The 19,919-nt window shown below is 47.1% G+C and overlaps 1 protein-coding gene across 3 annotated transcripts in view; it reads right to left on the bottom strand.

Moving 5' to 3' along the window:
- The window catches only part of sh2d3ca (SH2 domain containing 3Ca), a 39,453-nt gene that overhangs the window by 6,260 nt on the left and 13,274 nt on the right, over window positions 1–19,919 (bottom strand). For 2 of the 3 annotated variants that reach the window (XM_049020695.1, XM_049020697.1), the window contains 2 exons: window positions 3,817–3,945; window positions 603–1,030 (listed from right to left, as the gene is read on the bottom strand). In XM_049020695.1, the coding sequence (XP_048876652.1) occupies window positions 603–1,030; window positions 3,817–3,945 (557 nt within the window). Of the gene's footprint in view, window positions 1–602; window positions 1,031–3,816; window positions 3,946–19,892 lie in introns of all 3 variants that reach the window. The other variant, XM_049020696.1, reaches the window with a different exon arrangement.

Below are 19,919 nucleotides of genomic sequence, written 5' to 3'. Positions count from 1 at the left end.
TTCTCCCTCAGTAGACACTGTTTCCAGTGTTACTAAATCATATCAAACCATATTACATTTCAAGGTATGAAAGATACTGCGTTTCATTTCCTACGCATCAGTGTTACATTGCGCCACATCCGGTCATCAGCATCCTTCTTGACTTGCAAGAAACGACTATTTCGGCTATTTCGAGAATGCCTCTGAGCACCGACCTGCTCCGTCTTCATCTGTGATCACTCCGCTGTTCTCTTGCCTATCGCGAATGCTCTTATTTTTGCGGTTCTCTTTGATTTGAATAGCTGTCTGTTAGCTTCCCGCTAAATTCTCTGTAGCATACGCCATGGCTCTTGCTCCGTTGCCAACTCACACTTTTCACTGGTCATTTGTTGGAAGCTCAGTCTAGCTGCATGCATGCACTTTACCCCAGTTGACTCCTTGACAGTTGTATGGCTGTAATGTTCTATCTACCTCACCTGTGTTGCTTTGGATAAAAGCCTTTAAATAAATCTAAATGTAGTGTCTGTGTCGATGTAGACTCTTTGATTAGCACTCTAATAGCTGAGACGATCTTCAAAACCCAGAAACTCTCCCCAGTCATCATCAGACAGTCCTGCACTCACCTGTGAGGTATGATCTTTTCCGTTGTCAAGCCATCTGTCATAGTGACGCTCCGCCTCTTAATAAAGGCCCCTCTCTGGTTGGATGGAGAGTGGCTGGAGCCTTTCCTGCCATTGGCCAGGGCAAAAGTGGCTTCCAGGTAGCGCAGCGGTAGGGTGCGGTTGATGGGGCAGTAGATCTGGGCACTGCTCTGCAGGGACACGGGTCGCCTTTGGCTCATGTAGGAACACACCAGGGCTGGCACTGAGTCGAAGCTCTCCTGCTCCAGCAAGTATTGGACGCGCGACTCGCTGGACTTGATCAGAACCTTGGTGATCTTGAAGTGCAGCACCTCATGGTTCCAACGGCAGGTCAGGACGTAATCTCCCGCATTGGTCAGACAGTCACGGATCAAGAAGTCACCGTTCCTCAGGACCAACGTCTCCGACACCTGACAGGCGAAGACGTGGGTCAGGCCAGGAGGCAGAGGGGGGTGGGATGCATCAGGGATAACTCTCCTCAATCACACGGCTCCACTAAGAACACTAAGGCCGGCAGTTTCATCGATTTCTACGTGCAGTATATGGACACTGAGAGTCTACAAATATTGATTCCGCTTGTAAAGACAGAACAGAACAGAACATACAGACTGCTCTCTTAAAAAAAAACCTTTTATTATTTTTGATCACATAATGTTTGCTCTTCAATGCCCATTATAAAGTACATGGCAAGTGACTTTGTCTATTCAGGCTAAGAAATTGTAGGGTTGATTTTTATTCTACCAATAGAGGGAGCTAGAACTGCAATTTGGCTGAACAACTGCGTGGGAGCATTTTGCTATGGTAACAAAACAGTGTTTCATAAAAAGGGTCTGTGGGGGGTTGGGGGGCGTGGGGGTGGTGTGGCTTTCCTTGTTTACTCCTTTTTGAGTATGAATATATTATGCAAATGTGGAGTAGGATCCCCGCAGATGGCAAACCAATACCAAAGCAGACAATCCCCGTCTGTGTTCATTAGCTGTCCGAAGTCATTTTTCCTGTCTGTGCAACATGAAAGGCCCACACACACACACACACACACACACACACACACACACACACACACACACACACACACACACACACATACACACACACACACACATACACACACATACACACAAACACACACACAAACACATACACACACATACACACACACAAACACACACACACACACACAAACACATACACACACATATACACACATACACAAACACATACACACACATTCACACAAAGACACACACACAAACACACACTATGGCCAAATTTCATCTAACTGCATATGTCTATAAAAGTATAGAGTGCCCGTAATACCAAAAAGGGTATTATGGGGACCATAATGCCATTCATTTTTATGGAAATATGGTAACGCTAACTATGACGACCTTAACCCTACCCAGCCCTAACCATGACCATAAAACCAAGGGAAAATAGTTTTTGCATTTTTAGTTTTTTCCTTGCAGTCACAGATTTTTATTACATTGAGTTTTCCCTTATGGGGGCCAGGAAACTGGTCCCCATACGGGAAAAAAACTGGTATTAATCACGTTGTGGGGACATTATGTCCCCATAAGGTAAGGTATACCCTCCTGTGTATATGCATGTGTGTCTGTGTCCACACCCTGCAATGGACTGTGGCCTGTACTACGGAACAGGGTTACTGGCTTATCGGGGTAACTTGTCAGATTTAAGGTACCACAGTTTAAATGGTCTAAATGGTCACTTTTTGCCCAGACAGCCTTAAATCCAACAAGTTACCCTGATAAGCCAGGAACCCCACTTCATATGTAGTACAGGCCACAGGAATCCCATCCAGGTTTCCCTGCCTTATGCCCTTTGCTGCCTGGGAACTGCCACAGGCTCCCAGTACCTCTGGATGGAATAAAAGACTGTAAGATGGATGGATGGATGTTAATTTAAGAGCTATTCCTCATTATGAGTTTTCTGAGCTACTCAAGAGAAGTTCAGTTATTATTTTTTTAAATGCTTGCATTGACCTGACACCCATAAAATAGGTGCTGCCTAATATTTTAGATTTGACAAGGTCACAGACGTGCTCATGCTGATAGTGTTCAACCACAAAAAGGATTAAGCTGGAAAAATGCATCAAAGATTTCTGGCCTCTTCGTGCCACAAAGAGCAGACAGACACTGATGAATAACATTGTAGGGTCATTTTTCCCTTCATCCCTTTCGATCAGCTGGTACGCGGCTCTTATGCACAGAACGGCCAGCAGGATTGAGCTGCCTGAAATGATTCATGCGTCGCTCTTGATTCACACGCAAAATGCAAATGTCTTTTCTTTCCCTTTCAACAGTATATCTGGCCGTATCTTAGGCAATTCGGAGGCAAACCACGCTTTTCATAGATTAAAAGCCAATTCCCATGAAGCAACTGACGGTAATCAGTGTGGATTTAGGATAGTAAACCTACAATAGTAACGGACTCTTCATATTCTAATACATAACAGAAACACCACGCATAATCTACCACGCATCTCACCATCTCCATACACCATAACAAAGAGCTTTCTCAGCAGATCCATTTAATCCACACTTAAGTTTATTTAGGCAAGACAATCGGATGATAAATACACTCATAATGTTTATGCTCCAGGTTTTTTGGAATACCTCCTTCTGTGAGGGTTGTTAGTTAGGTAGATACTGTAAGCTGAAGGCAAATCACCGTATTATGATGCGTAAGAATCAGTCACCCTTTATACACTCAGTGACAAAAAAAGTTAAGCACCCAGAAGTAAAGGCCCGATTTGGATGTAATTCGGTGCACGTGCAGACCAGCGACGGGTGTGTAAAGGATTCGATTTGCAAGGAGCTGGCAGGTCTAGTCACCAGACGCAGAGGACGCCTCGTAGACGCATTAAAGACTATTACCAGCACTTGATAGGGGTCATGTTGTGGGTTTGCATGAGGCCTGATGGTCGTATAGCGCAATCGCCCGGCTGTGGGACATGCAGATGACACAATCACCTGATGCTGGACACATGAGGGCTCCCACCACATCGTCTGGGTGCTTAACTTTTCTTTGTCACTGAGTGTATTACTGGTATTACTGGTTCCCAACCCGGTTCCTGGGGTCCCCAGGCACTGGGTTGGGAATCAATGCTTTATATGATGCCTGCTAATATGGAGTGTGTGTGTGTGTGTGTGTGTGCGTGCAAAGAGGCCACGCCCACCTCCCGCGGCACAGGGCCATGGTACCAGCCATGACTCCGCAGGTCACTGCTGCTCAGCTTCAGCTCCTCCTCCAGTTCCCGCCTCAGCTTCTCAGGCGGAGAGTCCAGCAGATACTTCTCCTTGGAGAACTGAGAGAGAGAGAGAGAGCGGAAATGCACCCTGGTGAGCGCTCCCCACAGACTGCCAGTGCAAAGTCAATATCAACCCTGACTTTTTAATAGCGAAATATGTACACGATTAATGCCATATTTTCTTTAGCAGTGAATTCATGATGGGTGAGATTACCATGCTGTCATCCCTCTTTTCATTGGTCACTTTATTTGTTTATTTTCAGCTGAACCAATGACGGACGATGACTGTTATGACCAAAGGTGGGTTTGGAAACTCGTTCGTCACGACAGTGCTTGTCACCTCTCGTCAGGGGCACCTCAGCGGTTCCATGTATTTGTTAAATTTCATCACTTGCTGACTTAATTATTTAAGATAGAATAAATAATGTGCGACTGATTAGCCAAACTGCTCCGAAGTTGTGATCAAGTCAAAAAATACACTGATGTTGTCGGCGGTTGCTGCAGACGCTAGGGTAATTTTCGGAGTGGTTTTAGGGATCATTAAAACTTCATTACTTTTTACTGCCAAAGACTTTTGCACACTATTGTACTTTTTTCTTTTGAGAAAACAAAGTCAGACAGTCCCTGGAGAAAATATGGGCAGCTGATCACAACCACGACATCATAACCTGCTGAGCCACAGAGCCCCAGCTTCAGGACGCACAGCTTAAGATGAACCTGCACACTTCCTGTATGCCTTTCCATCAGAAAGCCGATGTAGCAACGAGCACCGCGCTCCAGCATGTGCTGACACGTACTTAGTGTCAGACTGCTCGCGTTTGGTCATGTGACCCGGGTGACTTAACTGTGACAGCGAGAGCCAGCAATAGCTATACCGGTGTGCAGTCGCGGGATCAGTGAAGTGGAAGACTGCTCTGAGATAGAGAGCCACGTCTGCCCCCTAGTGTGAGCGCCTCTCACTGCGGCTCTATAAATACTTACAGTTACCGGATGGTAATCAAAGCCAGGCTCGGCTCACGGTGACAGGGTAGGGGGCGAAGGCTTCACTATTACACGGATCGATGGCGTGCAGATGCCCATTAGCTGTCTTTGCCCCTCCGCTCCTCACTCTGCCTAGTTATGCTCCCCGCGGGCCTATCAGAAATCTCGCTGCCAGAACCACAGTAGAAACGGTGCCTTGGATTTGCCATCCGAATGGCGGATTGGTGACAGTTTATGCCTGACAGCGGCGGCGGTGGAGACGGAGAATCCGAGCGACTGTGGATTCCACTTAATTGCCACCCGGCAGGAAGGGTGAGGCCACTATCTTCAACCAATGACAAGTAGTGACAACCGGCACGGCATGTGGGCCTGCAGGAAGACAGATTAGCTACCCAAACCTCAAAGGATCATCTGCGGAGATAAAGACGCGGTTCACAGAGAACCTCGTCTGATGGCGGGACGGTCGGAAGACATCAACACCTGCAAGCAGTCAGATTACTGTACTTTTTAAATAGGACATATCAAGTGGAGCTCAGGGCTCCTTCTGTCCTCCTAACTGCTACGTGTGTCACAGTTGAAGGCGAGTGACCCCGGGAATAGCAGAAACGCCACGTCTGTGATTTACTGTCACCATCACACCTAGCAGACTGCCTTGGCATTCCTCAGTCAGGCGGCACGCTGATTTTAATTCCCGCTATATTTTCAGCCTGGAAGGCTGTCAACAATGACAGAAAAGGGAGCAAAATGATGTCCAATAGCTTATCAAGCCTAAGGAAAAGACTTTCAATTACGATGAAAAACCAACCATACCGCTACAGGAAATAAAAGGAGAATCAGTCCGTGACCTCATGGGAGTTTCACTTACATAAAAATGTTCTGACGGCAGATGGAAAAATGATTGGTTCAGAGCGATAACCAATCAGATTATAGGGGAGGTGGGTCCAACCAATCAGACGCCTTTACTTTCTTGGACCCACGTAGTGACAGCCTAATGAAAGGATTAAAACTCCTTTCCCAGGATCACTCAGCACATCTTTCCTTATACTAATTGAGATCCGGGCTTCTTGTTTGCCTTGCCTAGGGAAAATAGGGTGTAAACCTGCAGTTGCTTCCACTCTGATTCGATCGGATGCCACAAGCCCAGCATGGCAGGTGTAAAAACAGAGAGTGAGCAATAAAAACGTACCGGGTCAAGCACCAAGTTATCGGTTTCCTGTCTTGGAGGGGCCACCCAAGGGGAACTCAGGGGGCATTAATCTTTCGTATCACTTCGCGATTTGGTTTCACGGTGTTGTGTGGACATCAGTTCCTTCATAGCCAGCGTTAAGCATGCGAATACATAGCTTAGTTGAATTTGTAAAGATATACATTTGTAGCAATTTCCTTAGAAAGATATCACTATTAAATAAGAGATAAAATAAAGACTGTTAGACATGTGGGAACTTGGATGCTTCGAGGGAGGATTGAGGTCAGGGACGAGCCCCTCTGAAATCGACTGGTGATTATTACAAAGTAAGTTTGCTCTGTCTGGGAGCGATGGTTCAGTTCTCCTGGGTTCACATTTTGTTCATTTTAGTTTGAAAGCCTGTGGTTATTTTTCTGCCTTGCTTTGCTTGCCATTCCATTATCTCCTGGGAGGTGCCGATAACCCCCCCCCCCCCTCACACTTTGTCCTACAATTTTGGCATCCCGCAGATTGGTTTACCTCTCCAAAGAGTGCGCTTGTCGCAAGAATGTTTTATTTGAGGTTCCGAAATTTGAAACCCATGGTTGGTTGGAATTAACCAAGCATTGACCTGTTTAAAACTCTTTCAGTCTAGTCCAGCCAAACAGCGACTTGACAATGCCTGGTAAATCCCACCCCTAGTGGGGCTTAGAAGATGCCTAATCCTCATCTCTGGGAAACTAAGTGTTTGCTGATTTTCATTTCTTGGTGTGGCAACGTTTTAAATTGTTTTGATTATTTGTGCTCCTTCGAATGAATCTCATGTATAATCTCAAAGCAAATTAATTACAGCTGTTTGCAGCCTTTGACAAACGAAGAAACTGCATTACTGGCAAATGTTAATTAAGCCTAATTCAATCATTGTTTTATGACAAAGATTTATCTTCCTGGCTTCCTTATATTGGACACAAATTTGACTGACATCAAAGGTTTTTAAGAGTAGGTATAACCATTCTTATATACCAATCAGTGCAGCTTATTCAACTGAAATCACTGTACACTGCAGGAACCACCAGCATGATGGGTGGCAACCCTATTCCTACACCATATCAGAGCCTGGAGTCCAGTGTCTCGCCTTCCCTGGGAAATGTGGTGTGACCCTTTATATTTCAGCCCAGTTATATGTAAAGGGCTTTGTGACAATGACTGTTGTTAAAAGCGCTATGTAAATAAAATTGAATTCAAATGAACTGAATTGAATATAGTTGACTACCGGAATGCACAGCCTGCGGTGTGGATCTCTGAAAACGCATGAAGTCAAAGGGAGGAGAGAGCAAGGAGAAAGAGAGGAAGAGAGGTGGAGAGGGGCTGCCATTCACACACACCAATTCCGGAACCTTGGGAGTGCATCCTTGGGAGATTGCCATGGTAACAGCCCATTGTGACAGAAAAGCCCAGGCAGCCCACAACATACAAGAGAGTCCTCCTAGCTGGGCTTGGCCCGACACAGGCCCGGCCCGGCCCGACAGAGCCTGCTGCAGTCCACAAGCTCTCCTCTTTCTCATTCTTGTGCCAGTGGCCAATTTGTTGAACAACACAAGTCTGCAAAAACACCTCAGCACATGCAGAGGGGAGGTGCTTGGGTATGTTAACCGCAGTGAACAGCACCATAAATCAGGCAGCAAACCCAACATTCACGCTCAGCCACCAGCGAGAGCATTCTCAGGCTTGGCTGCTACTCTTTGTCTGCGTAAAAAAACATCAGGTGCGTTCCGCCGTTTTGATAGAAACGTCTATTAAAGACGGACATACGGATCATTAGCTGTTTGATTGGACTAAAACTGCCACCTGGGTCTTGCAAAAAAAAAAGAGCCATTTTGCTTAATGAATGTATTCGCTAGTACAACCGACCAATCCCTGCTCTCCCTGCAAAGGGATTCTCACAAGAAAAGAGGGAAAAATGGTTCGTTTATCAATAAATCTAAATTGCCTTCAGTGCAGAGGCTTGGCAGAAATGCCAGTCATGGACGGCACCACTAAATAATTGCTGAAAGGCAATCTCCAGATCTGAGTGATAGATAAGCAGCTAGGAGAGGTACAGAAGGGGTTGCGCAGAGTACCATGTGCGACACCCCGCCTGTCTGCGCCTGACAGAAGGACAGGATGCTTCGCTACAGGGATAGCACCCTAACACCTCACGGTCCTGCAGCGCCCTACGGCAGTCCCAGGAAATCCATGTGCTGCTGCCTCACCAGGGCTCTGAGCTCCCAACAGCTCTGCATTTCCACGTCGGTGAGCTGTGATTGCGGGATCACATCAACCGTCCACCTAGCCTGCTAGCCAACTGTACCATTACGCTCAAAGGCCTCAGAGCAGGTAGGGCCCTCTACAGATTCCTGATTACACTGCCTCTGTCTCTGTGCACAGTTAGCTATTCACCTCATTAGCCCCTTAATCAACTTCTCAGGTGTTTAGATGCACAAGCTAATTTGTTCAGAAGAATATTAAGTTTGACTATTGATTTTTAAGGTTTGCATATGCATTCCCAGTCTTTAAATGTTTTCCCATATTTTTTTAATCAAATTTAATAGTTATAATAATAGATGTAGTCATAATTATCCATCAGTTTACAGGGGAGTATGCAGGGGGCGGAGCCACAGGGGCAGAAAGCTGATTGGCCCCCGGAGTGCCCCTCCCCGTCACTCGCTTTTAAAACAGAACATTGGCTAATGAGAAGGTTGGCTCCTCTGTACGAATTATAGCCCCTCGTATGTCCAGCACCTTAAAAAATCCTAGAATTGCTCCTGACAGTGAGCTTGGTGCCTGTCCCAGGAAGCAGAGGGAAGGAGGCAGGTTTTATCCAGGAAGCGGTGCCAAGCTTAACAAACGACACACAGACAGATGGACAAACACACACACACACACACAAATGGCATTTTAAAGACATCAGTTCAGCCAAACTTCACTTTTAGCTATAATAGGAAACCAATGGCGAGAATATGCAGAATCAACACACCCACATGCTCTGAGGTCACAATACCCCCCCCCCCCCCCCACAAGCCACTGGGCCATACTTTCTTCCTCCTTTTTGCAGTAATCTATGTATTTTTAATCAGACAAAGGAACTGCCCAAAAATGGAATGACCCAACTGTTAATCCCCCCGCCCCCCCCACTCCCCCCACTCTGGTTTGGTTTGTTCTGGTTTGCTCTGGGCCGTCCTGACTCCCCCTGCAGTCCAAGGGCAGAGATCTCACCCTGCCTCTCATGCCATGTCGCTTGGGAGAAGCCCAGACCCCTCCCACATCACTCTGTATGGATGGATGGAATAAATGTAAGTAACGCTGGTTGAAGAAGTATAGCAGGGTGCCAGAACTGGGTAGAAAATATCTGCATAGGAGCCGGAAAAGACATTATCAGGTTATGAATCGTGTTTTATGCTTGGTTTACCTTCTTATACAATCTGAGGCCGATTACGTGTGTCTTAAATTGGCACAGAATAGTTCTCACGATTTCTGATTGCATTTATACTGATTCACTGAAGAAATACTGAAGAAAAGCAGGTATCTGTGATTTTTCAGCTTTGGGTGATTTATAATTGATATATTGAGGTAATATTCTATTGACATTCCTAGCCTCGTCCTAACCTACTTAGGAAACCCAACACATACAAAAACATGTACAAGAAAACCCCACACAGAATTGCACATAACACAGAAATGCATGAGTATAAAAAAGTTGATTTTAAATCATCCAAGCTGTAAATAAAATACAGCTACGGTAAAAATCGGAAACCCTACATATGCATATGCGAAAATAAAGCTTTGCAAACAAACCAGAATATTTCATAAAGCAGAGCGTAAGATTAAAGACTCAAAGATTTAAGGTAAACAGCAAAAGTCATCTGAAAATTTATCATGAAAGTGACAGATGAGTGCTGAACGTAACAAAACATGAAAAAGAACTCTAGCTTTGAAGTAGCTAAATCGCAATTACAAACACAGCTACAAAGGTGAGTCATATTGGGATGGACTCCCATTAAGATTATGTGTCAGCTTCAGAGCGGAAAAAGTGATATACAAGGTTTCAAAGTAACATGAGATGTTCCCGAAGGAGGCTGAAGGATCATTGCCCAAATTGCAGGTGTGTCGGTCACAAAATCTGCAAAGATATTTTATGCATGGAAAACAGGGGTTGACTGACTGATCTGGGTGCCCTCCGCTGACATCAGCATGGACACTAACTGTTTGCTGGGGCTGTATGCTGTACTTCAGGACAGCCTACACAATAATCCTCCTCCCCACCCCGGCCAAGAGGAACAGTCTCAGAAATCAGAATAGCATACGGCAAACAAACTGCGTCAGCAAAAGCAAGCCAAAGCTCACTGATATGGACAGACAAACAGAGACCGGACAGCAGCTAAACACTATGGAGGATGGCCTGAATCAGGACTGAATCAGCACCTCTGTGAGTGACCCAGTTTAAAAAGACCTGCATGCTGTGAGTTTGACTAAAGCTAGAATTCATGGCAAGGCTTCCATTTGGAAATGACTTGTATCCGTTCCAGTGCACGAAGATGGATAACCTGGTGTAAGAAGCACTAAACCTGCAACCCTGAGCAGTGAACAAAGTAATATGTTCTGATGAGTCAGCTCTCACCCTTTTTACAGGGTCTGGAGAGGTTACTTCTGGAGGAAACCAAAGGATGCCTTCAGCTCTAAGCGTATGGACACTCACGTCATGGGAGTCACGGGGTCACATGATCGCTGTGCATGGCGGTGTGGCGGCCAAGGGGTACGAGACCATTTTACAGGAGCAGATGGACCTTTGGTGCAAACGCTGTTCTCGTACCACAAGACCATAATGCCTCCATAAACACTGATCAACGAATTCTAGAGTGGCTTCATGACCATCGGGATGAAGCTGAGTGCTTTCCGTGGACATCAGAGCTGAGCTCCACTGAAACCTCATGGAAGGTTCTGAGGCATAGAGTGCAAAGAACTGGTGAGATTTCTTCTGGAAGAATGGGATGATATAGCACTACAATAAGTTCTCGTATGACAGCATTCCAAGAAGGACTTGAAGGCGCAGCCTGGCCCTACTCCACAATAGGTCTTTGATATTGTGACACCGTTAGGTGATTCCATTCTTTTGTCCAACGCCAAAAGCTGTCATTCATCACAAATATGCATCACAGCACAGAGAAACCCCCACTATTCCCCCACTGCAAAAATCACACTGCAGGCGCTGATACAGTTTAACAGCACTGCAAGAATTATAGTACTAGAGCTAAAACAAATACAGAACTGAATGACATAAAGGTGCTTAGGAATGGAATTGCATTGCGTTGGAGAAAGAGACATTATCGGGAGAACTAGGAAATGAAAGGTAGTGAGAAAATCCCAGAATATCCGCCCCTGCCATTGGACATCACCCCCGAGCGAGATGAGGACACGCCTGGTCTAATGGATACTGACGGTGAGGTCCAGAAGCTGCTTCTTTGCATCCATGACTTTTGTTCCCGACACACATGGCATTCATCTGAAGCGTACGGAAGCCTGGAGGGACACACAGCGCCTCAGCTTAATAAAAAGCAGTTTGAAGGGTAATCACAGACTGTACAGTATTATAGGCAATATCTGGAACACTAAATGCTTCACATCTGCGATTTATTTGGGGTATAATCACTGCATTATTTCTAAATAATCAGATGCTTCATCAGACAGTTCATAGATACTCAGTAACTTAAATCATCTGACAACATTGCATGTCCCAGTATGTAATCCTGTGCAGTAATGACATAATAATTCTTTAGAATCAATGAAGTCACACATATAGATAATGGATGCCTGAAATACAAATGCTATTATTACAGAGACCACATACATGCGCACACACACACACACAAACACACACACACATATGTACAGATACACACAAACACACACACACACAAACACACACACACACACATATGTACAGATACACACAAACACACACACAAACGCACACACATATGCACACACACACATGCACACACACATATGCACACACACACACAAACACACACATCAGCATCTTCCTCAGCACATTACACACAAAGACTAGAGTGCATTTAGCATTCAGTGAAGTAGAAAGTCAAGAGATTCCTCTAAAATATCAAACTGCTTAAGGATGTAGGTCATCTTTATTCATTACCAAAGACCGCCAGTCTTATGATTAAACATCAATTAAATATGAGGGAGGACAGTTCATACTTTGATAAACTCATCAGTGAACACTTCCTGTCAGAAGTAATCAGCCATCACACAGAAAGGCCCACTATGAGGTCACTCTATTTCCAGCTGACCTGCCCGGAGGGGTCAAACAGGCCATGAATATTGATGGGGGCGGGCAGCCGGGGAGTTGGAGCCGCGCCAGGAGAGGGCTTGTGCCCTTGGTCTCCCCACAGGGTGGAGTAGACTGCAGCTGGAGGTGCATTGTTATGGCGACCCTTATTATCATTGGAACCTGGCTGCTGATGTAATATTCCACACACAGCCAGTAGAGGGTGCCAGTGATGAGGTCTGGGGGGAGGGGACAGTCATGGCAAAACACTTTCCCCAGAGCTCAGCTGCTCCGCCCCTCCTCCACCAAGCCACCAAGCAGCAGATGACAAGATGAGAGGGAAGGACACTCGTTACCAGGTCTCTCCCCAGCACACTGTCATGTCTGTTTCGCTGAGGCCCTCTGATTGGTCATGCTCGCAAAAATCTGGCCCGCATTCTGGTCATAACATCCAGCCTGGGCTGCCGGTGATAAGCATGGGCAGACGGGCACTGCGGTCTGCACCGACGGGCATTGTGGCCTGCAAAGACGGGCACTGCGGTCTGCACCGACGGGCATTGTGGCCTGCAAAGACGGGCACTGCGGTCTGCACCGACGGGCATTGTGGCTTGCAAAGACGGGCACTGTGATCTGCACAGACGGGCACTGCGGTCTGCACCGACGGGCATTGTGGCCTGCAAAGACGGGCACTGCAATCTGCAAAGACGGGCACTGCGATCTGCACAGACGGGCACTGCGGTCTGCACCGACGGGCACTGCGATCTGCTCAGACACGCACTGCGATCTGCACTACACCAGAAGCTGTTAGCTTCTTCAAAGCCATTGTGGTGAAGCTGAGGTATATAAATGCTCGCATTTTTAGTTCAATCATTTATATTTCTCAAAATGATTTTGTGAAAATGTAATATTATTCATCTGTAATTATGTCCAAAAATCATGCATTTAAATGTTATTTCATTGCAGGCAATATGTTCCAGGCGTGTGTCTGCTAATATAAAAAGCCAAGGCTGCAGACAGGAAGGCACAGTTTGGAGACAGAGAAAGTGAAAAAGAACAGAGAGATGAACGACTGTCAGTCAGTAGATTCAGCAGCACAAACCATCGTGAGTCACATCCAGCGCAAAGGCATCAACACTGATGAATACAATCAGCCTTTTTCAGTTAATAACAAATGATGTTAAAAATGTTTGTTTGGGTCCCTACCAGTGAAGCATTTTTGTGTCCCCAAATTCACTCAGCACAAAAACACTCTGAGCAATTCGAAATGTTCCAATGGGGCTGCAATTTCAGGCAAATGAGCTGGATGAGGCCGGATTCTCCATTCTTAACTCTGCTCAGCAACATTAACAAAGAACATCCATATCAAACTAGTGTGAAGAAAATCCACTTATGCTCAGCTATAAATACATAAACTGCAATTAATTATCAATTAGCATTTTTGGATTTGTAAAGCTATAAAATGCCCATGGACAGAACAAGTGTTGCAGACAGCCAACAGAAACAGGAAAGCCAATTGTGACATATAACCTGTGATACCTTCTCATCTTCAAAGGGCTGCCTTAGTAATGGCCAATTTGCAGGCCTTTCAGGTCAGAGGTCATTGCTCTTATAGATCGGAGGGTCTCGAATTCATAACCACACCAACCCGATCAGTCAACCAAGGAGGAGCAGGCATGATAGTTTCCACGGCGATGTGGAAAAGCATGGGATGTTTCCAACGCTGCCTACACAACACCGAAAGGCGGACGCAGAGACAGAAGCCAATCTGAAGAAATACGAATTGTTTCCTATAGACATCTTAAATGGATTAATCAATAAATGTCAGCTGGAGATGAACGAAGCTCTGAAACACAACTCTCTGAGATTATGGCAAGAAGAAAACCCAATAAAACTGCGTGAAGGATTTCGCTACGAAAAGAAGGCCAATGTTTTAGCGACATAAAGAGAAGTAAGTGTGCGGAGAGGCGCAGAGAATGATGGATAATGGCCCAGCTGGAGTGTCTGCCTCGGCTGCCACATCACACCCTGCTCAGATGTAGCAGATACATTCGCTTCTCCTCACGCAGCCAGGCGCGGTGTGAGAAGCGGCCTGTTACCGTGCAGACGTCAGCTGGGCCGCTTTCAACCCCCGTGCATGCGGCAAAAAGCTCCGACCCACTGCTGCTTCCAAGTAAGCGCTCGATGAGTCAATGCAAAATGATATTTATCCTTCAACTAGTGGAAAAAGAAGGGAGAGCGAGTGTTTGTTTCATAAAGGTGTGCAGGGGACGGGCATGTGGATCACGATGCCACGCCTGTGATCGGATAGTCCTAGGCTCAAATCTCAGCGCTAGAAGGGTGATTTCACTGTTGGACCCTCCCAGCAAGGTCCAATTGTGCCAAGAGATGACTGCCCCTCCTTTCTCAGACGTATGTTACTGTAAGCATTTGCTAATTAAGGGTCAAAAACACCAACGGGGTGACATTGTTTGAGGTGGTTAGTGGTCATGATTTGTTATTGGACAAGTGATTGCTTGGGGTAATTCCTTAGCAAGTAAAGATTTCGAGATAACTCCCACCCCCACTGTGAGTCCTTTATGTTTTATTCTTACAAAGATCGAACATGGTTTTGTAAATCAGTCCGCCTGAGAGATCACTGCACATGGGGTGAAAATTTAAATATAAAAGATTTAATCAATAACACACTGCTCAGATTAGTCAGTCAGATCAGCCTCTCCTTTAGACAAACACAGCATGGAAGTCGCAGATCATATAACCACAATGACGTTGGGACACGTCCCGTTACTGGGGGTGATGGTGAGGCCCTTGGCACTCCGTGAATCAGTGGCCGCCGTGCACATTAACCGGCGAGCGCACTGCATTAGTGACAGGCCAGCGGGAGCAAACACTTCTTGGCCTGGTTAATATCTGACGCGGTACAACGGCGAACGAACAGGTTAACAGCCGGAGCTGAGAACGCCAGTGAAAATGGCTCCGGGAAACACGGACATGAGGACAAGAACAATCACTGCTGCTGGGACCTTGAACGATGGACAAGAGAATGTTACGCGTTCGACACGCGTCTGCACCTCATGTAGCTCAACTTTTCATTTGCGTTAAATGATTTCTTGTTGATTAAAATGAATAAACAGGGCACGAAAATCTCTCCCACGGATTGCCGCCTCCATTCTTTTGCACATAAATAATACAGCTTCACTGCACGCGCCAGGTGGACCTGCGTGTCTGGCTGTGGGCCATTTTTCCTCTCGGATCCGGAGGAAGCACCTGCCAGCCGTCAGCCTGCCGAAAACGCTTCGGAATGCTGTAAGGAGAAATGCCTCTGATGTCGGCGGGGGTGCTGAAGTGTGGACCCCCATCTCCGTGAGGAATGTATCAGTCATGTTCACAGCCCCCAACCCGCCACCCCCCCCGCCCCCCCCGCCTTATCGCCGAAGCTGCAGCAAGCTCCACCATGCGAGCCCATTGGCTGCTGATGATGTCACCGCTCTGAGCTCAGGCACGGCCGCCTCACATTGGCCGACTGGGCAGATGCTATCAGAGAGCTGAGATATCACTTTCATTCATGCGGAGCCGTCGCGATGTGCAGATGGGAGGGTGGCGGAGCAGCAGTGAGCCGGGGAGGGGCGGAGCCAACACTGATAGCTGCTCATCCTCTGGAGTCAATGCAGCGATTAACCCCTTCAGCACCACTGCCCACAGAACAATCCTGGCAAAGGCAGGCAGTAACCTTTAGGAAGCACAGTGGGTAGAGCGGGCAGGCCGTTCCTAGGCAACCGTGTCACTTCCCCACCCAGCTGTAGCTTCCTGAGAGGCTCAGTAGGACACAGGGGAGAGAAAAGCAAAAAAGAAAAGAGAATGGAGGGATTCATAGCTCTGGGATTGGAAAGGGAGGGCGTGGCCTGATTCTGTAGTGAGATCAGAGAGCCCAGGTAACAGCAGTACACACAGGCAGGCTCACGAGGAGCAGTCGTCATGGCGATGCCCAAATCACTCCTTGGATGTCCTTAGTTTTTGTCAACATAGAGGCAGTCACGAGGGTACCACAGGACGTTAACATGTGCCCTTCCTAAAAATGCAGGGTCGAAATGTTATAAAAATCTGTGTAATTGACACATTGCACCCCCAACTTTGTGGCGGACCCCCCCCCCCCCCCCCCCCCCGGGTTCAGAGGTCACTGTGTGCTGTGCTGCTCCACAGGCGATTCCAGCCCACATCACTCCCTCGTCCTACTTTCCACCACGCATGATGTCATTGTTTTCTGCTGATGCCGTACGTGCAGCACAGAAGGTGCTGGCTATTCGCAAAACACTCGCCAGAAAAGCCAATATTAATTTTTCTCCGAATAATGATTTTCTTTCTCCTAAGAAAAGGGGAGGAATTCACCCTTATCGCCACCTCAGCGGTAGAAAACAGAAGACTCATCCTTGAAAGATTTATCCTTCAAGGGTTTTAGCAAATTACCCACACCATTTAGCCAACAAATGAATCAATATCTGGTCTTATCCGGCAATTTTATTTGATTAGTTATTAGCGTACTATGCATTCTTGATATCATTTTGTCAGTATCGTCGTATAAACACATTTAATGTTATAATGCTTATTTATAATTTTCTCCTATCGAAAGTGTTTTTGACAATGACACTCCTAGCTACCTGCTACTTGCTTGAACTCTGCTTTCCATCGACGGCTCAACACCTGAAGGGTTCTGATCTGCCTGCCAGTGTGAATACCTCCCATTCAGTGCTGGAATTAGTTCCTGGCCTCGCTGGTCATGCAGTATCTGTGCGGTCAGTGGCAGAGATGGACTTTGGACCAGAGGTGCGCTGTCCAGACATCTCCACCCTGAAGTCAGGTGGGTTCAAAGGTGGACGAGGGGACACAGAGCCCCTTCTAACATTAACGTCCATAAAATCTCCATAAAAGCATGGAAACAACTTGTAGAAGTTGAGGAAGCTGAAATGAGGCTCTATTTGCCATTGGAAGTACATTAGAATGCTTCTGCTCACATATCCCATCAAGCTCTCCTTTGCTACACACACAAGGATGTATATGCAGCTGAGAGCAAAGCCTGGGATGTGAGCACAGGTCCTCCGCCATTTATTTGGCACCAGGAGCACTGCGGGCTGGTTGAGGACCTTGTTCAAGGACTCGACGGAGATGTGACCGTTCTGCAGAAGACGGGACTGAAATCGGCAACCTTCCGATAGCAAGTACAGAGCCCTAACCTACTGAGCCACCCCCCCCCAATGCATCCTGGGTGGTGCAGCCAAGCTGTCTGCCAACCGTCACGACACTGAGATAGAGTCCAAAACCCATAACCAGTTTTCCACATTCCTGACAATAAAACACGGCGGAAGCATGTAGAGGATCACTCCGGCTGAATGTTAACTTTTAATGCATCCATTGTGACCAGCATTGTACAAATTACTTGCCCACAATCTTACAGATAAAGTTTCTAACCTGTGCAGGTTATAACTGGAGAACGTGTGAACGGATGGGGTCAATGTACAAGTCTGGGTACTTACACAGTAAAAACTCACCCGACAGAATCCATTTTAGCACTTTATGCAACGTAAGACTCTCAAAGTTCAAAGATAGCCTGATTGTCTTTTAAAAGCAAAAGACTCTCTAGGAATTGGAGGCCTGATCCAAACACCTCTGCCGCTTGCCACTCCAGCAACCCGCAGCTCACCCACGATCCATCTGCTCGCAAAGTACCAGAAGCCACAGGGACACGAGCGAGTGCAGCGTCCCGCATGACAGCCCAGAAATGGGGCCAGCTGCACCTGTGCGGGGGAGATGACGGGAACCACAGCGCCACCTACTGGAGGGAACAGTCCGCAAGATCGAAATCCAAGATAAAATTCATGGCTTCAGCTCTTAGTGCTTGTTTCAGCCGCATAAACAAGCCTGCTGTATTCTGCTGACTTAATGAAACTGTTTCTGTTTTATCATAATACACCTTTAGTAGCTAATACTTATATGTGACCCTTTTTGTAATGCAAAGGAGGATTTCACTGCCAGGAAGCTGGTAGCAGACAGTAAAATCACTTTGTTTATCTAGAGGCTTAGCATCGCACTCAGCTCTTCGTTATATATTCCGCAAGTGTAACATTTCCTGGCAGTGCGAGTAAAGCGGCGTTTCTGTAACGTTATAAAAAAGCTAATTAGGCGAGGATAACTGCCGAGTTTATCCAGTTAGTGGGTGCTTTACGCTGGAAACCCTGAGGAAGTGACAGTCCCAAAGAGGCTTTGCTCACAGAGAAAAAGCTCACAGAGGGGGGGATTTACATCATGCACATTTAGACGGCAAATGCGTGAGCACCGCTCACAGCTCGGGTGAGAACAACTGTGCTGTCATAACAAAGAGCTGCCATTCAGGCATACAGAGCAGACCGGCCCGATGCCCCCACATTGGGGGGAAGAGATTAATCCCCAGCGGGGGCCAAGCTGGGCTTCCCCCTGCACCTCAGCGCCGAAACAACGTAGTTTGGCGATGTTGGGCAAACTCTGCAAGCTGGCAGACCGACATATGCAGGTGGCATACAGGAGAGGGGGATTGTGGGACCTTGGCTGGCAGAGAAAGGGGGGATTAAGATTTGCAAATTATCAAAGTGAAACCACGCAAGGGGCAGATGGGGGATTTGGGGTTAAATCGCCCTAAACAACGTGGAAGACAATAGGAGGGTTAGAGGCAGACAGGGAAATCCTGGGTTTTACAGAGCCACTGATGCTGGACGAAAGCGAGAGAATTTCAGTAGCGTTTCAGAGACAAATGACTAAAACCGCGAGGAGGGATGAGGGTCGAGTGTCAGGCTCTCCAGCCACGGCTCGACGGAAACGAAACGCCGGTGAACCCCCAGCGCCGGAGTCTGGGACCAGCCAGCGTTACACTCTCCAAGGCCAGAACGGGACGCAGGGCTCAGCGTGAGACAGCTTCTGGCTTTATCACCGGAGTGTTAAAGGTCTTGGCTCATCTACAAGACACCAATGCATCCTGCCCCGCGCCGGGAAATTACACTCGCTGGAGTTAAAATGCCGACGGGAGCCCGACTTGTCAAAAATACTGCAAAACACTCCCAGCGACACTGAAGAGGCCGTGAACTCTGGCAAACATTAACTTTCCCCAGGATGAGGTCACGCATCACAACAGCCGCTTAGCTGCAAGTTACAGTTCAGCCGTCTCACACGATATGTCAACAGACCCGCCGCGTCCACAGAGTCCCGGCCCTGTGCGGTCCTGTCAAAGCCAGATCTGATGCTCAAACCTCAGCTTTGGTTTAACAAGGAAAAACTAGAGCCTATTTCTTCTAAAAACTCGATCCCGGAGCTGAACAATCAAGGCAGCTTTGCTTTTCAGCAGTCAGGAACTGCACTTCGTAATTTACAACCCGGGGACCCTCCTGACATGTCAGGTGTAAGACTCCCCGCTCGGCTGCAGTCGCGGGACGGCACAGTCCTGCTTGGGGGGGCACAGCACCCAGAGCACCCTCCACGCCCCCCCCCAGCTCTGTACCCAGGCTCCTCTCTCACCTGCACCTGCATGAAGGAGCCCCTGTA

This window comes from Brienomyrus brachyistius, chromosome 7, assembly GCF_023856365.1.
Source record: "Brienomyrus brachyistius isolate T26 chromosome 7, BBRACH_0.4, whole genome shotgun sequence".
In the NCBI taxonomy this organism is placed as follows: Eukaryota; Metazoa; Chordata; class Actinopteri; order Osteoglossiformes; family Mormyridae; genus Brienomyrus; species Brienomyrus brachyistius.
Note: the sequence above shows the minus strand (reverse complement) of the source record. Positions and strands in the feature narration are given on the sequence as shown.